Below are 18,943 nucleotides of genomic sequence, written 5' to 3' on the forward strand. Positions count from 1 at the left end.
CCTGACCATTGTGAAGCCTCATCATCTACCTGGTCTTTTTATTCCGCATTTCTTTTATTTTACGTACATTTCATGCACATGCTAGTCCAATCTCTACTATTGTGCAGAAATCTGAGCAGACCTCACTGCTATCCCCTCTTCTGATTGGTCTTACCTATGTCCTATCTTTCGACAAGCTGTATGGTTTTCACACACCCCCAGGTGGCTCTGTTTGCCCCTCTTGGTTTACTCTCCTGTGCGATGCACCTCTTCTATTTATTTTTAATTCACCCTCCTGCCTCCCTTTAATTCTCCCTATTCTTCTCATGTCTCTGTCCATCTGTGACCCTACCTCAGTTTCCCTCCAGTTCCATCCAGGCACCTGGTGCCTGACTCCTCCTGACTTTTTTTGCTGCTTTAAGTTCATGTATGCTCCAAGTCTTAGCTGTTTCTCTTCTCTCTGTTTCTTCCTTTCATCTTTGGTCATCTCACTTGGTGCTCCTTATTACTGCAAGTATTTGTCCCTTCCTTGTCCTCCACCATCTTTCAGTCACTTACGTACTTCTCTCATTTTCTTTTGTAGGCATTCCTTCAGTCGTTTCCATTATTTTCTGACAATGGAATTCCACCTTGTCTCCTAGTTTATAAACGTAATCCATTCACAGCTCTATAGACAAAACACTTGTTGTGTTGTGTTACCAGATCTTGTAAAAGCGCACAGCGACTTAGACACGGGCTTCCCAGCGCTGACAGAAAGTAGAAGAGATTGTGATTGCCTAACCGAACAAGTGGGTCTTTAAGTGCTTCCTAAAGCTGGCCGGATTACCATTGGCTCGTAAACGAATGGAGAGAAAGTTCCAGAGTCTGGAAGCCAAATAAACAAAGGACCGGCCTTCACTTCTTGCCCTTCTAATTCTTGGGATGGCCAAAACAGAGTGGTTATTTGACCTCATGTTTCATGTGTTGTGATGTGGGACAATTAGATGGCTTAGGGGATGTGGGCCCTGGGCGTATTTGAACTTTTGTGCAATACAAAACGCTTTGAATTCAATTCTTCTCCTTAGTGGTAGCCAGTGAAGGCTAGCTAGAGCCAGCCTTGCAGCTTGAGATTTTGGAAGGCTCAACTAGACACATACCGATGCATTTTCAATAATCTGCAGTGTCTTAGTGATATAGGCAGGGCTGGCTAGGCAGAGCAAGTTGCCATAGTCCAGTTGCGAGAGTATGGGGCCTTGTACGATTGTTCTTCTGGTTGCTGATGTAAGCCATTTAAGATTCTTCCTCGGTGCTCTTAGCAATGCTCTTTACAGACCAAAACATGTCCCTACTACTTTCTTGGCCTGGGAGGCCATAGTAAGTCCTTTATCCATTTAAATAAAATTCAGGAGTTAAAGAATAATAAATGTGATCAGGGTGGCTTGGAACCTGTCCACAGTTCATCAATACATTTAGTTATTGCAGAAAAACCCCACAAGTCCTAGCAAATCTTCCTGGATTGAGTTGGCTGCCATGCTCAGACCCTCTCAGTTGAGTATCCTCAATCCTGCAGCCTCCCAGTCCACGCAGTTGGACATGACACAGTACAGAATGCAGGAGTCCATGTTTATGGAGGTTGAGGTGACTTTATCTCCAGGATGAGCCAGAAGAGTTGCTGTGGAAGTTTAAGCAAGAAAAATGGCTGGAGGAAGGGTAGGATGGATGGAGGCCGTCTGCACAGGATACTTCAGATGTTCTCACCCTTTATGGCCTACTGGAGAAAGATCTAGGCAGGACTGTGGCAGGGGCACCTTCCTAACGTCCATGTGTGCCAGCTGCCTGCTGGTCTGTCCTTAGCCTCGTCTGGCCTCCTGGGACAAGGTTCTGGACAGGGACCGTGGCAGGGGCACCTTTCCAAGCTCCATGTGTGGCATCTGCATTACCTGGGGAAGATCCTTGGTGATTTCAGAAATCATCTTCTTGTCCCGGCACAGACCGTCGCCCGGGTGGCTCAAGGCCCTCTCAAACGCCATCATTCTGCTCAGCTCCTGAGGGGTGGGCACCCTCTCTGTCTTGCCACTCAGGTCCACAGGCTTGAAGATAGGCAGGGGCAGGGCCCGCTGGTAGGGTAGGTGGTACTCTGTCTGCACCTCACAGAGACGACCAAGCTTCATGACGTTCCACGGAGACCTCTGCACCAGGAATTGGACCTCGTGACACTTGGTGTAGGTCTCCTTCCGATGGTCATCCGCTTCTCTCATACAACAGCTGTAGAAAGTAAGCGAAAATGTCAGACACCCTTAAAAATTGAATATCTAGGTGCACCCAAGAACAGGATATGTGCCACAGACCAAGAGTAACCCAATGTTAAAACCAACAATTGAGGATTTCAAGCCAGAAAACTGATGCCGAGTTGCACCACAGGAAGCTATGTGTGTTATAGATCATGGACAACCCAGTGTAAGCAATTCTTGGTATATCGACTTCTAGTGGGGAGGCTATTGCTAAGTGCTTCTTATGTGCCCCTCTATGTTAAGCTGGAAAAGTGAACAGGGTCTTCAGGAGGGTCATGTGATGACTGCAACCTCCACTTCCAATGGACGATCACCTATTAGTTGTTAGTCCGGTCCTATTGGTTATTGTTAGTTATTGATAAGTCTTATGTGTGCTAGCAGACCACTGCAAGCATTTACCCCAGTTAATTTGTGATAGATTAAATTAATAGGAATTAGGTGTGAGAATTAGTTGGGGTAGGTGGTTGGTGGGGGTTAATAGATGAGAGATGAGATTAGGTGCTGTTGGGTTGCAGGAGTATGATTTACAAAGGAGAGGGTGTAATCTTTGAAATGAGCTGAAGACCATTTGTTTGTGGGCAGAAATATAAACACACACACTTAAAAGTTACATTTAAGCATGTTAAGCACTAGTGCGTTTGTACAATCCATTATCTAAAGTTAAAGGTACTTGGTCATATTAACGAGTGTGGCAAGGTGTTGTGTCTGTTTTTAATTTTGCGTTGCCACCTGGCATCGATTGGCATCAACAGCTGTGGTGGGAAGGCACAAGGGGAGGCCAGGGCGAATGAAGGTGGGAGATTGGTACCCTGCACCTACTGTGCCCACACTAGAAATGACTGGAAATTAACTGACTTTCTCTAGATCCAAAATCATTAGCTAGGTGTGTAGGGACAGGGGAAGGCAGCACATCCTCACTCTGATCTTCAGTCATATCACTCTAACACTCACTTTTAGTCCTCTGAAGCCACATTCATTCACGCAGTGCCACTCATGCAGCACCACACTGACTCAACCAGCCGCACCTCAGCCCTTCACTCACTCACACTGACCGGTCCCAGGGTGCACTCACCATCACCCTAGCATACCCACAGGGCCACTCACACTTAAACTCCAGCCAGAAGTCAGAGCCACACTCACTTCACTAGCCACGTCCTCCAGCACCACATACTAACCCTGCTGATCACGGAGATGAACTCACTCACTCACTCTGGGATCAATAACACTACACTCACTCCTTCTCACTCACACTGCCCATCAAGGGCCTGCGCCTACCTCTGCTCGTCCCAAGCACAGGCACTCGCACGCTGCAACCCCTCTCAAAACCCTAAGACCCCCAGACCTGCAACAAACAGCTGACGATGGACAAAAACTGCCGGGCAATGGGCAACAATCCTGATAGAATGATTCATAATTCCCAAAACCAATGGATGAAGAAGAGGTCGAGGGAGGCTGGTCAGAAATAGCCGTTTTTAACTCCGAGCTTTTAAGGGGGCACATTTAAATGGATGCATGTGTAGTGATTATGGTTAGTTTGTTATACCCCTAAGAAGTTGTCGGACTTTAATGCAGACATTCCAGACAGCTGTCCCAGATGCAATCAGGCACCTGGAACATAAGATCTGGAGCTGCCAGAAGCCAAGGGAATTCTGGGAAAAGTTTGCAGCACGTGTCCAGGAGGCTGTAGGAGTTCCGGTTGTCCCTGATGCTAAGTCAATACGTTTAGGAAGTTCTAGAGATATTAGGGTATAGAGACTTAGGCAAGATGTACGACGGCATTTTGCGTGCACAAATGGATTTTAGACTCGTTTCTGCATGCAAAAAACCTGTGGCCCATGTACTAACCCTATTTACTAGTCGCTAATTAAATAGCCACTCACAAAATAGGGTTAGCGACTCTCTATCAGGAAGGGGCATTCCAATGGCGTCCCTTCCTAATAGTGAGTTTAACAGCTATGTAAGCATGTTTTGCGACCACAGTTGCGGTCGCAAAGCACTCGCAGTTTACCACCCTCTTTAAGAGGGTGGTAAAAAATTTGCAAACAGGAAGGGGTCCCCAGAGGACCCATTGCCCTTTGTGAATGGGTGCGCAAACAATTTTTCAAAGCAGGCAGTGGCCCCAGGGACCACTACCTGGCATTAAAAAATGAAACAGAAATGTTTCATTTTTTTTTTTTTTAAATTCATCCTGTTTTTCTTTAAGAAAAACGGGCTGCATTTAAAAAATCAAACTGCTTTATTTAAAAGCAGTCCCAGACATGGAGGTCTGCTGACCCTAGCAGGCCACTATCCCTGGGAGTGCCAGCCATTCCCAATGGGGTCGCAAATTGCAACAGCCTCATTAATATGCATGAGGCATGCAATTTGTGACCCCATTGGGAATCGCAAACAATGTCTCAGAAACTGTTGTACATTGGAAATTGCGACTCGCAAATTGCGACTCGCAATTTGGCGCTATTTATGAGTTGCAATTTCCAATGGTCGTACATCTGGCCCTAGATCTCTGCAAAGCATGCGGCATACCTCACTTTTTACTGCCCGTTTATAGCAATCCTTACAGCCTGTTTATAGCAATTTTTACAGCCCCTTTATAGCAATTTTTACAGCCCCTTTATGGCAATTCTTCTAGACCGCTCAGTGATAACTGACTACTGGAAGTCAAGGGATGCACCAGACTTTCAAACAAGGCTGCACAGGTTGCATTATGTCTACAATAAAGAATATTTATATGCAAAGAAGGTGGGGAGGGGCAAGAGGGTTTTAAAAGTTTGGAAATGTTTTAATATGATATAGAAAGGACTTTAATGAGAGGAATTGGTAGATGTGTTTCACGTCTGGTGCATTTTAATTTTGAGATTGATTAGGTGTTTATCTAAGACCTTCAAAGGTTTTTATCTGATTTTGATCCTCTACAATGCCGTATGGAATGCACTTTTGTAAGAGGAGTCAGAAATAATTGATAATTGTACTTTTTCTTTTTTTAATGCATTTTAAATAGCACTGTTCGATGCACTTTATCCCCGACCCTCCGTGATCCTGGGGCTACCTCCCCTTTCCAGCGTATGAGTTAATATCACTTGTTATTATCTAATTACTGTTTTAGTCCTTTTGTTTATTCTTGGTTCCTGTAACTGTTGTAATTTTGTAACATGTAACTCCTAATCCTCATGTAAAGCGCTCTGATACCTCCGGGTCTAGCCAGCGTTATGTAAAACTCATAAATAAATAAATAAATAATTACATTTGGGATTTCTTATAAGGAATTGTAGCAGGGGATTTATTCGGGTCATTTGGATGGTATGGAAAATATGGAATAACTATCTACTTCTGAAAGGAAATTAAATGAGGTCTTCATGCAGAAACTTAAACATTAACACTGTTTTTTTTAAAACATGTCCACATGCATGCCGCCTGCTCCTATAGCCCGATCATTCTGAATCATTTAGAATTTTGTAAAGTTGTATTTTTTTGAGAGCTTGGGCTATGATATATATTAAGGACAACAGTTATTCTCTCCACTTCACCCCATCCTTACTCGCCCCTGCCCCTCACTCAGACCCTCACTCACCGACCCTACCTGTACTTTGGACGTACACTCCCTCACCTCCCTGAGCATTCCCAAGGCCCCAACACCTCCCGTTACCCTCACCCACTCACCCCTTCTCAGCCCTGCTGGACAGACTGAGGTCCCTCCACTCCGCCGTGTAGAGCTCCCTCCGGGCCTTGTTCTCTTCCTGCACCTGGCAGCTCAGCTCTGCTGAACTCAGAATCCCGGCACCCCGCAGGACCACAGTGCACCACGACATCTCTGCAGCGTCCGTCTGTCTGTCTGTTCTTCTGCTCCTGGTATATGAAGTGAGTCTGTCTGTCTCTTATGTCCCGTCTGTCTCTTTCTGTCTGTCTGCTTGGAGGCTCCTCAGCTGTGACCCGCCCTCTCTGTCTCTGCTCTGCCCTCCCTCCGGTCTCTTATTCAGGCCGCCGCTGCTATTCCCGGCCGGGGCTGTAATGTTCTATATCTGACCGGACACCCAAGTGCTGGGAAGCCCGGATACAGGTCCCGCTCTGACTGCACCAGCCTCACTCACTGAGTCACCGAGCCCCCTGCTGACGTCAGAGAGGCATTCACACATACACACTCCTTAAATCCTTACTGGCACCATCCGCATACCAGCGCCGCTCACACCCCAGCCACCACAGCAGATAGTAGACATTTGCATTAACAGTGCCAGATGTGGGCCCTGGAGAAAAAAAAAATCATTAGAAAAGCCGATATGTATTGCTTTTGAGACCTATTGGCTTTGCCACTGGTTTAGCTATGCTAAAGAAACAAATAACAAAGCCTCTATAAGATGAGTGGTACAAAAGGGGGTGGTGATGGACGGAGCATCTGAACCAATCAAACACTCACACCCAGTCAACAGATCTGGGTTTAATCCATCACCGTTCTTTAGCCCACTCTGCCACCCCAGTTCAGACATGGCTATATGCAAATCAGTCTGACCCTGTGCCTCATGGGAACAGTCCAGCCCGAACTGCCAAGCCATGCCTTCCCTGGACCAGAAACAAGCTTCCAAGGACAGGTTTCTGGCATTTCAGCTGTCTTCAGCCCAGCTTGCTTGAATCCAGTGGCAAAGTGAGCAAGGGACTCACATCTGAGCATACCCTGCCAACTTATGGCGAACAAAGTGGTACAAAAGGGGGTGGTGATGGATGGAGCATCTGAACCAATCAAACACTCACACCCAGTCAACAGATCACTTGTCTACTGGATTCAAGATAGCCTGGCTGATGAGGATTATGAATCCGAAACCGGTCCCAGGATGCTTCTTTCCGTTCTAGGGAAGACATGGCTTGGCAGTTCGGGATGGACTGTTCCCATGAGGCACAGGGTCAGACTGATTTGCATATGGCCATGTCTGAACTGGGGTGGCTGAGTGACCTAAAGAATAGTGATGGATTAAACACAGATCAGTTGACTGGGGGTGAGTGTTTGATTTGCTCAAACGCTCAGTCCATCATCCCCTTTTGTATCGCTTTGTTCGCCCTAAATTGGCAGTATATGCTCAGACATGAGTCCCTTGCTCACTTGGCCACTGGATTCAAGATAGGCTGGCTGATGAGGATTATGAATCCGAAACCGGTCCTAGGATGCTTGTTTCCGGTCCAGGGAAAACATGGCTTGGCAGTTCGAGCTGGACTGTTCCCATGTGGCACAAGGTCAGACTGATTTGCAAATAGCCATGTCTGAACTGGGGTGGCAGAGTGTGCTAAAGAACGGTGATGGATTAAACCCAGATCTTTTGACTGGGGGTGAGTGTTTGATTTGCTCAAACGCTCCGTCCATCATCCCCTTTTGTATCGCTCTATGAGATGAGTGGCCTTGTCATTGTGTAGATATGTGCTCTTAGAAAAGAACTCAGGCACATTTTTCAATTTATTCTAGAGTAAAAATGAGCTCAAAAGCATTTTCTTTTATTTTATATATACCAATCGGTAAATAAAATAAAATAAATAGTGCACAAGTCATTTTGCATGCTTTACTGTACTTTTGCTTCGGCTGGAGTTCTCAAATCCCAGAGGTCCTGGATGTTGTGTGTTGTAAGGTGCTGTGGTAGAAAGTGCCGGGAGACACAACCAGAGCAATACAGAGTCTACACGGAGACACCACTAGAGCATTACAGAGCATCCGAGGAGACACAGCAAGAATAACACCTCAAAGACAGCAACATCCTGGATCCATCCCAGTCCGGCTTCCGCAGCAACCACAGCACCAAGACCACCCTCATCGCCGCCATCCACGACATCAGAATCCTTATGGACAAAGGAGAAACTGCCGCCCTCATCCTTCTAGACCTACCAGCAGCCTTCAACACGGTCTGCCACTGCACCCTAACAGCACGCCTCCATGACGCCGGAATCCAAGAGAAGACCCTGGCCTGGACCACATCCTTCCTCTCCGGCAGAACCCAGAGCGTCCGCCTCCCACCCTTCCGCTCCAAGACCACCGAGATCATCTGCGGCGTTCCACCGGGATCATCCCTCAGCCCGATGCTGTTCAATATCTACATGGCACCACTCGCCCAAGTCGCACGACAACATAGCCTCAATATCATCCCCTACGCCGACGACACCCAGGTGATCATATCCCTGACCGAAGACCCCCACACTGCCAAAGCCAGGCCGTCGCCGAATGGTGAAGGACAGCAGGCTGAAGCTGAATTCTGACAAGACGGAGGTCCTCATCCTCGGCCCCACCCCCTCAGCCTGGGACGACTCCTGGTGGCCAACATCGCTAGGAACAGCCCCAGAACCCACCGACCATGCACGCAACCTGGGGGTCATCCTCAACTCCGCCCTCTCCATGACCAAGCAGGTCAAAGCCGTCTCCACTTCCTGCTTCAACACCCTCTGAATGCTCCGCAGGATCTACAAATGGATCCCCTCCTACACGAGAAAAACAGTCACCCAGGCCCTCGTCACCAGCAGAGTGGACTACGGGAACGCCCTCTACGCAGGAACAACAACCAAGCTCCTGAGACAGCTGCAACGGATAGAGAACGCCTCGGCACGACTGATCCTCGATATATATCCCCCAAAGCTGCCACATCACACCACACCTGAGAGGCTTGCATTGGCTCCCTGTCAACAACAAGATCACCTTCAAACTCCTCATCCACGCACAGAAAGCCCTACACAAAGCCGGACCAGCATACCTCAACGACCGACTCAGATTCTACATCCCCACCCGCAGCCTCCGCTCTGCCAACCACGCCCTCGGCACAGTCCCACTCATCCGGAAAACCACCGCTGGCGGCAGATCTTTCTCCTACCTCGCCGCCAAGACATGGAACACTCTCCCTACAAGCCTACGACAGACCCAGGACCTGCTGGCCTTCAGAAGACTTCTCAAGACCTGGCTCTTCGATCAGTAGCACCCCCCTCACTCCCCCCCAGCACATTGAGACCCTCACAGGTATGTAGCGTGCTTTACAAATGATTGATTGATTGATGTAATACTCAATTACATACTCTTTGATGCTACATTTATATACATTTTCTCAATGGAACTGAATGTGGAACAAACATGATACAGCTGAAACTACAAATAGACAATAATGACCTGTGGCCAGTCTCTTCTCGTCAGAAAATGCAAGAACACCTGGAGAAGATATAGCAAGCTAAATCAAAAAAAGGCCGACCACTAAATCTGCAGTTCTTGTTTCAGTGTGCCAACGTAGGAACAAAGCTACGCCTTAAGAACAATTAAACTAAATATGCATTGAATAACATGGGATAGCAAAGTATTTTTTTTTTAACAAGTTTTATTCTCTGACTAGCTATGCAGACACTTCATACCTCTTCTTTTTCTTCTTTTTAGGAGTCCTCTCGACTTGGAGTTGTGTTATATTGATTTGTTTAACTGCTTGGTGGTCCCTCTTTTATACATGTATTAATCTAGAATCTAATTTGATGCTTTATTTATTTGATATTTTATTCTGAATGTAATGTACCAATTGTAAATAATTCACATAAATAAATTGCTGAAAAACTGAATGTGTTTTGAGCAGATATTAAAACAAATATACAATTATTAATAAATTCAGAAAGGCGTATGAAATTTAGCGCCCTTGGCCGCTGCCCAACTTTTCACTGTGAGGCTCAAACCTATAACAGTTTGATAGCAAGTATTTTGATCACTTCAGTCTTAAATTCTTCAATGTTATATTTGTAACCACCATTCTCAATTTAATTCAAACCCAAAGGGGTAATGCATCAAGAATCACAGTTATAACTATTTCAAAAATCCTTATTTCCCATTTTCGAAATATCCCAGTTATCTGAGACCTGATGCCCCTACTGCTTAAGCTAAGCCACTTTGAATCTCAAGTAATTCACTTGCCTTGCTCTGAATGTGGTGAATCTGATCATGGATACACAGGGGTCGCTGGAGAGATGAGTGCAACATGTTGCCCCTGCTTTGGCACAAAACATCCCCACCTTGGCCTCTAGGGCATAGCCCAGGGCCATTTTATTGGGTTGGAGAATTATTTTCTCGGTTTTCAGCTGATCCTTTATCAGGCCTAGAGAAATGGCTGTGGTTTTTACTACTGCTTCCAGTATTTAAGCAGTATGTCTTGTCTCTCTGGTGGCTACACAACCTAATTAAGAAACAAAACGGAGAAGGATCTGGTGGCTTCAAAAGCCTCATGGCTCACCAGCTGCATTTTAAATGTTTGAATGTCAGTGTCAGATGCAAGAACCACATAACCAGCATAAGAAAATCCCAGCCCAGGCTCAGAGCAGCAAGGGATAGGCCTTCTTTCCACAGATGAGCTGTGGATGCTTCTTTTAGTATCCTCATGTATGAAACACCAGCTGGTGGGAGAATGGGGTTCAGAGGGGGCTGCTTCATGGTGTATGGCCTCTAAAACAGTGTCACATTCACTTTGGTTCACAAAAAAACTCACGTTTCCCAGTGTTGGTAAAACTTCCCCTGTTCAGAGTAAGCAAGATGAGTAACTTTGGACGAATAGTAACTGGTGGGATTGTTACATTCTTCAAGACCCAGCCAGGACTCAGAGGAGGTGTCGGCACATTCCAGCAGATAATGTCCATGGAAAAACAGGTCACGACAAGTTTCATTTTTGCAGAGGGGCACTCTAATCCAGGTGCCTCCAACCAGTAGCACATGAGCTCCTGGTAGCTCTCCACCTATCTGTAAGTAGCTTTCCCGGGTGCAGCCTCGCCTACTTCATTAGAAGCTTTTGCTTGGTGGAATTAATATATAGTCCGAAATTGGGAGCGTGTATCAAGACAAAATAAATGTGTATTTTCTAGAACTCATAAGTTGATGCTTGAAGAATATCCCAAATATTTTCATAATATATTTAAAGCAGATCTTTGAGTGATAAATCGTGGGCCATGGGGGGTCTAATTACGGATGTTATTCCCTTGGCACCAGGGGCATGCATGGCAAGAGGTATTGCACCTGCTATAAATTACCCATGTAGACCATTCTAAATTGACAAAGCATTTTACTGCTGGCCTCCCTATCTGATGCAATTAGAGGACAACGGCTACCAATGTCACATATGGTGGCCACTAATGCAATCTTGTGTGATGTGCCGCTATTACATTACTAATATTATTAGTAGCTCTTTCTGGATGATTTTCTTTTAACATAAGTAGCTGTTATCACAGAAAATGTTAGCGATCCCTTACACTCCGCAAGAGATCTCTGGGCAAATGAGTGAAGACCCAGAATGAAGAAACCATATTTCTTTGGTGATATGTCTCAAGCAAAAGCAAGAGTTAGTTGTTCTCATGCACAGAACAGCTATGAGAGCTTTATTCCGTGCTTCTGCTCGTGTCCCTGTCCCTACTCTAACTGCCCCTTTCCTGACTCCGCTCCTCCTCTTCCTCTGGCCCCCTAGCTCCGCCCACTCCCAGCTACTAGAATGCATCACAATATTACATCTCCCCCCTTGTTAACAAAATGAACTTAGCGTCCAACATATTCCTAGATCCTCGATCAGCCACACGGGTCCACGGGTCGTTCATTTGAGCCTGGTAGACGCATCTCTGTTTCCTTTGTGTGACTGTCTGTCACCTTGACGAGAGCATCCTTTACTACAAGAGTGCTTCTCTGCAATTGCATAACCTCTCGTGTGATCTGCGTATGCTCAGATTTGTGGTGATTTTCAATCAGCTTCTGGGTGATCCACTCACCTTCAGTGTCTGAGGTGACTGCGAAGGGCTCAGTTTGAGATCGTCAGTCTGTCATTCTTTGCGACTCTTGTTCTATTGACGCTCAATCTCTTTTCTGAGGGGATGTTGTTCTGGTTCTCTTCCGAGCACCCGCATTTCCTTTTGCTTCGGTTTGTCTTGTCTGGTTGAGGGCACCACTGCCCTCCTGTTCAGAGTCATGAGTGCCAGACGGCAAGGTACGATCTGGAGAGATCGTCTTGGTATGGTTTGGGGACTCATTTACTACCTCCGGTTGTCTCATCCACTCCCGCTCGGGACTGGTGAGCCCTTGGAACATCTGGGCATATGTATGTTTCTTTCTCGTATGATGATGATCTGTCTCTGTTGACACGTGTGGCTTTCCTTGCAGATTGACTGGCTGGTCCTTTTCCATCCGGTGCGTAAGGTCCACTATATCTGTTTTCCTTTTGTAGGCCCTTAGAGTCAGCCTCGCTGACCCCATCAGAGGTGACGGTGTATTATTTACGTCTTGATACACCTGTGACCGACATGACAGGTTGTCTTGTGGAATGATTGAGTGTTCAGAGACATTGGTGTGAGACATGTTGCTCTTGACGGTTGCTCTTGATGGTTCTGGGGTGTGTTCGGATGATTGACGCCATGGCCGTTGTCGGGACCACGACTCGGTCGACTCTAAGGATCGGACCGACATGCTTTCTGAATCAGAGAAGTTCTTTGTCGATTTCCTTTGGGAACGTTCCTCTGAGAATGTCTTAGCGAGTGGATTTCTACCCTGGGTCGTCCGTGACGAGCTGCTCTTCACGTCAGAGTTATCTTTGGGTTGTTTCTCCGAGTATCTTTCTTGAAGTGTCTTCTTTGTCAATTCACTCGAGACGTTGTTCGATAACCACATACTTGTTTCTTGAGTTTGATCCCAGGGTGCTTCATTTCGGCCTCTCTCGCATGATGGTAATGACCTCCTCTCAGTTTCTTCATTATTTCGGATGTCATGAATGCGTTTGTCTTCCCCTTTACATTGCCTGAGTGAATCAGTCCATCTTATGTAGTTCGCTTCCTCTTCACACTTGTTTGGTGCACTGACATCTGTGCTTCCGGTGTGATATGTTCTCCTGTTTGATGTCTCCTCGCACTCGTCTCTAGACTTTGGCGAACAGTGATGTGCTTGTGTGTGGTCGTGTACCGATTTTCAGTGTTGACGTGACTGGTCCAGTCTTCTATATTTTGCCTTTCTTGCACGTTTGTTGGGCAGACTGTCATCTGGTCCATTGGTGCGATCTGTCCCACTTGACACTTCATCTGCTTCAGAACCGTTTGCACCATATGTTGACTGGCTCCTTGAGGTTGAACAACTCCTTGATGTTGTATCAGTGCCGCTATCGCAACCCTGACTCATCCTGGTCCTTTGTGTTGTTGACTCGGGGTATTTCATGACACTTTGTCTCTCGTTTTGTATTGGCTCTGATTTGCCTTCACCCTCCCTCTTTCTGGTTTTGTTTGTTTCTTGGGTTTTGTTCCCAGACATAAGGGATGTCTCTTTCCGGGTATCTTTGTGTCTTGCATTCGAGTGCACGTCTTTTGATATGTCTCTTGCTTTGACCCGCACTCCAGCTTCGGCCTTTCTGATGATTTCCTTTAGTGACCACTGTCCTCGAAGGATCTTGCGCTTCGTGTTAGCATTTGAACAGCCTTCGATTATCCGGAGCCGAACTGCTTCCTAATTTGTAAATGTGTTGAAGTAGCAGCATGGTACCAAACTTTGCAACCGGGTGATGGATTTCGGCAATGGTTCTCCTGGTTCCTGCCGTGCTGTGGTGAAGGCGATGCAAGCATGATCCACGTCTACCTGTGCATGGAAATGGGCACGTAGCTTCTCTTGGAGTCTTTCATAGGTCTCTGTGTCCTTTTCAGGAAATGTTCTGATTAAGTGTCAGCCCTCATGACCTACCAGCTGGAGGAGTAGTATCAGACATTTTCTATCTCTTTGCTCACCAATCGCTTCAGGAAAATCGCCCAGTGATTCCAGCCACCGGTTCCATTTGAGACCCAAACTCCGAGTGTCAGTCTGTGTCACTGGGGGCGGCACTTCAATGCAGGGATTGGACCGTTGTGTTACTTCTCCCACCGCCATGAGAGAGGAAGATTCTGATCTACTACAGGCACAGGACTGTTCACTTTGCTTCCCGTCTTCTTTGCTGACTCTCTTCAGCCGAGATCCTTGGTCTGGTCGTTTGCTTTGAGGTTGGTAAGCTTCGCAACTCTCTCAGTATGCGCCAGTGAGTGAACTTGGATTTCTTGAGTTTAGACTGGCCACCACTCAGCTATACTATGCGTAACTCATGGCTGCCTTTCCTTAGAGTCACATGCTAGCTGCAGGTGGTTGATAGTTCTTCGGCTATGGTGCCTGGCACATTTGATATCTTGTTCGTTCATGCGTCTCTTCTGGATTAGTACAGGCCCTTCAATCGCTTTGTTGGTGGGGGAAGGCTTCCTCGACATTCATCTACTCATACTTCTGGATCATTAATATTATTAGCCTCTGTTACTTTTGAGTTGTTTGTCTCCACGTGGTGCTGAACGTTTACTTTGGCACTTGCCTTTGCTTGTGTTTGTCGCATTCGAGGTCAGTCCGGGCTTGTGCTTGTTTTCATGCATATCTTGCACTTGCCAGTGTTTTCTGTGTTCATTGGCCCTTTGCTCCTTTTACTTCATGTTTCTTATACTCGTGCGTGTTTACATTCAGTGCGATCTTCGCTTGTTTCTGGTACTGCCTTCTTCTGGGTCTTCTGCAATTCTGCAATCTTCGGGGTCTTCTGCAGGACTTCCCTCTTCAGGGTCTTCTGCAATTCTGCCCTCTTCGGGGTCTTCTGCAATTCTGCACTCTTCGGTTTGTGCTCACCATTGTCTTTATTTGTCTTTTGCATTTGCTTGTGCTTGTTTCATCATACTTCTTATATTTGCCAGTGCTTGTTTTCTTGCACCACTTGCATTTGCTTAGGCCAGCTCGCTTGCCTCTTGTTTTGTTTGCCAATGCTTGTTTGGTCTTTGCTAATGTTTGCTTTGCATTTACCAATGCTTGCTTGCTTGCGGCTTGCGTTTCACTCTCGCCGTTGCTTGTGCTTGTTTGTCGCCATACTCTTGCATTGGCTCGTGCTTGTCTGTCCTTTTCACTCTTGTTTTTGCCAATGCTAGTTTGCTTGTTTATTGCCTTTGCCAATGCTTGCCAGGCATTTACCAATGCTTGATTACTTGTCTCTTGTCTTCGCCAATGCTTGTTTGGTCATTGCCAATGTTTGTTTGGTCTTTGCCACTGCTTGTGGTGCATTTACCAATGCTTGTTTGTTTGTTCATTGCTTTTGCCAGTGCTTGTTTTGCATGTATCAATGCTTGTTTTGCATGTACCAGTGTTTATTTCTTAATGGCTTACACTGCCTGACCTCCAAATGGCCGCTTATAATTTCCCCATGGAATCTATGGAATCTGTCCTTATGGCTGCCGCCGTCACTGAAATCTCAATTCACACGAGACTTCCTCTCTGTTTATTCTAACCAGGGCCGATTCAAACAGGACTCACCGGCAGCTGGTCTCAGAGGCAGCAATACTTCTCCAGGTCTCCACACCTTTTCCAGCGCTACCACGTTCAGGTGAGGTCGGGGTGGGCTCCCGCCTTGCTTCTCTGGGTCACGCGCTTACTCGGCGACAGCTTGCCAAGTCTCACGCATCGGGGGTGAGATCCCGATGTCAGCGCCGAGTGGCGCTCAAACTCAGTCTTCTTTGGCGCTCGATAGCGCTGATCAGTGGGGTTTTTCTGGGGCACCAGGCAGCATCAGGGGCGCTCCTTTGTCAATTGGAGCGACAGGCAGAGTCGGGGTGGGATCCCGACCTCTCCTCATGCAGCGCGTGCCAACTTGCACGCATCAGGGGTGAGTCGCGTTTTTGGCGCGACCAGGCACACCTCTTACAAACGCCCCATCGCTTACTGCTTTCGCTCCCTCTGGGCTCTACACAGTTGCCGGACTGTGGAGCAGGGGCAGCTACCGCTGGCCTCTGGATCTGGGCGGCGGCCTCGTTTTTCTCGACAGCATTTTCCTCTTCTGATTCCTGTTCAGCGTTTCAGTCTTATCGGCGTTAGTCCAACCGCCAGTCATTCGAGCTCGACCTTGTCGTTTGGATCCTCCGTCCCCTTGTCTTGCATCGATTGTCACTCTTGATCCCCAGCCTCGACCGCGGGTAGGAAAGAGAGAGAGAAAGGAGCAGCGCAGGATTTTTTGGGGTTTGCACTATCAGGTGGGCTGAGTGCTGGTGGCACCTGCAGGGGTTGGGAACCTGGCTGTGTTGCCTACGGGGGTTTGTGCGAGGATAGGTAGTTGTCTAGGGACTCCCACATGTTTGACTGTCTGTGTGTCTTTGGTGAGTGTTCCGCTGTTATGGTGTCCGCCCCTCTCAGGAATGTGACCCAGTTGAACCATGTTCTAGACGTGTCTTTCCCTGTGTCTTTCCAGTTGTTCAATACTGTTTTGACCGCTGCTGTCAGTAGCATGTCTATGAGGGCTCTGTCTTCTTTGGCTGTAAAAATCCAGTTGTATGGCGGCCCCAGTGATGTCGTTTATCAGTGTCTCAATTATGTTCCAGAACTTCCTAACCTTGGTGCAGTGAAAGAGCAGGTGTGCGAGATCCCCCCTTTGTTTGTTGCAATTCCAGCAGGAATCGCTGTCTTGGATTCCCACGAAGGCTAGGCGGGCTGGGGTCCAGTATGCCTTGTGTATCAGCCAGAATTTGGTCTGGTCTAAAGTCGCCGTCACCTTTTTCCTTGATGTGGATCTCCATAAATCAGCCTTCTCTTCCTCGCTTAGCACCCTTCCCCCTAGTGTTCCCCAAAAGGTCATGACTTTGTTGTTGAGTTTGGTGGATTTGGGGCACAGGGCTTTGTAGAGGTGCGCTACTTGGTGCCCTAGTTTATTAAGGTTAGTGGCGTATTGCAGGATTGATGGTGTTCGTCCGTTCAGGTCAGCTTTCCTTCTTACTACCTTGATCTTCAAGAAGTTGTACAGTTCTATGCTGTCTAGTTTGTGTTCTTCTTTGAGTGTGTCGAAAGTAATGTGTGCGCCCTGCTTTTGTAGATGGCTTACTGTGGAAATGCCGTGCTTGTACCATGAGTGCATGTCCAATGTTTTGTCCTTGTATTTGATTCTGGGGTTATGCCATATGGACTCAAACGGTGTTTTCTTTATGCTAGTCCCTAGTAGCCTATCTACACTTAAGAGTGCTGTCTTGGTGTTCCTTAGGATGGGGTTGTGTTTGATTGCTGGGTGTCGGGTGGCGGTAAGCAGAGCGATGGGGTTCATCCCTCTCAGTAGTCCTCTTTCTAGCGTGAGCCAGGCCGGGGTATAGTCTTGTTTAGGTGTGAGCCAATACAGTCCCTGTCTTGCTATGCATGCTTTTTGAAATGTTTTGAAGTTTGTTATATTTAGGCCTCCTAGGTCTTTCGTCAGTCTAAGTTTCTGTAGGCTAAATCTGGGTTTCTTCCCCCTCCATAGAAAGGTGTTAAGCATTTTGTCCAATTTTTTGTGGAAGTCCTCTGTGTTAACCAGTGGCAGCATGTTAAGCATGTATTTCACCATTGGCGTGAGCATCATTTTGATCGCCTCCACTCTCCCCCACCATGTGGTGAATTTGGGAGGCCATCCCTCTACTCTTTCTTTTATTTTGCGTAGTATGGCTTGTTCGTTCTGATCTAGTGTGGATCTAAGGTCCCTCTCAAAAAGGAGGCCCAGGTACTTGATGGGTTTCTTTTGCGATGTCAGGCCGGATGTGCCTAGTACTGTCTTTGTGGTGTGGACGTTTAAGGGTTTGCACTCTGATTTTTCCCTGTTCAATTTGTATCCCGAGACCTGAGCGTATTGTTCTATCGTTTCCATCAGGGCCTTGATTGATTTCTCTGGAGTTTCGGTGATTATTAGGACGTTGTCTGCATAGGCCGCTAGCTTAAAGGTTTCCCCTTCCACTGGTATCCCCGCTATGTCTGTGTTGGTTCTAATCATGTTTAGTAGTGGTTCTATCGCTAGAAGGAACAGGGCTGGGGAGAGCGGGCATCCTTGCCGGGTCCCACGCTCAAGGTGGAGTAAGTCTGATGTCCCACCATTGACTACCACTCGTGCTTGGGGATCGTTGTAAAGGGCTAAAACCATCTTCCTGTAGTTGGGACCGAGCCCAAATTTCTGCATGCACTGATCTAGGAATGGCCAGGACACTCTGTCGAATGCCTTCTCTGCATCTAGGGCTATCATTACAGCTGCATTACTACTCTTGGAGGAGTGGTTTATTATGTGGCAAAGCAGCCTTGTGTTGTCGTGGGACATGCGGTTTTTAAGATAGCCTACTTGTGAACAGTGTATGAGTTTGCGTAAGTGTGCGTTGAGCCGGGATGCGAGGATTTTAGCGTAGATTTTACAATCTACGTTTATAAGTGAGATTGGTCTGTAGTTCTTTGCCTGCTGTGTGTCCTTGCCTTCTTTTGGGATTACTATTATGTTGGCCTTCGCCATTGACAGTGTCATCCGTCCATTCTGGACGCAGTTCGTGAAGACTTCCGTCATTGTGGGCTTGAGTATGTGGAGGTACTGTTTGTAGAACCCGGCTGTGAAACCATCTGGCCCCGGTGCTTTGTTATCTTTGAGACTGGCTGTGGTTCTCCCTATCTCGTCCTCTGTGATGTTTAGGTCAAGCATTTCCCGCTCTTTGTCTGTTAGTGTTGCTGTGGATATTCGTTCTAGGAGTTCCTTGCCTCCGTCATCTCGTAAGGTGGCGTCCCTCGTATAGAGTTCTTTGTAGAAGTCTTTGAAGACCTCAAGTATCTCCTTGTTTGCAGTCTGGGATTTGTTATTTCTGTCTTTGATGGCCGCTATCGAGTGTTGTTTCTGTTTTCCCTTAAGGTAAAATGCCAGATTTTTCCCTGCTTTGTTTGCGGT

General features: G+C 47.0%; 1 protein-coding gene across 1 annotated transcript; it reads right to left on the reverse strand.

Annotated features, from left to right (window-relative positions):
* Window positions 1-390: 390 nt before the first annotated feature.
* Window positions 391-6,190, reverse strand: LOC147717547 (telethonin-like). Its single transcript, XM_086924352.1, has 2 exons — window positions 5,907-6,190; window positions 391-2,223 (listed from the first exon to the last, which is right to left on the reverse strand). Exons 1-2 carry the CDS (start codon window positions 6,053-6,055, stop codon window positions 1,809-1,811), a joined length of 564 nt encoding a protein of 187 aa, XP_086780478.1. The 5' UTR covers window positions 6,056-6,190; the 3' UTR covers window positions 391-1,808.
* Between the last annotated feature and the right edge of the window lie 12,753 nt (window positions 6,191-18,943).

The sequence above is a fragment of the Lissotriton vulgaris genome, chromosome 5, assembly GCF_964263255.1.
Source record: "Lissotriton vulgaris chromosome 5, aLisVul1.2, whole genome shotgun sequence".
Lineage (NCBI taxonomy): Eukaryota > Metazoa > Chordata > Amphibia > Caudata > Salamandridae > Lissotriton > Lissotriton vulgaris.

What these genes read in the sequence shown, in the direction of transcription:
- LOC147717547 (XM_086924352.1), bottom strand. Translation starts at nt 6,055, where the DNA reads ATGTCGTGGTGCACTGTGGTCCTGCGGGGTGCCGGGATTCTGAGTTCA. An exon ending in TCCAGCAGGGCTGAGAAGGG is followed by an intron (nt 2,224 to 5,906) that starts GTGAGTGGGTGA and finishes TACTTTCTACAG; the next exon opens with CTGTTGTATGAGAGAAGCGG.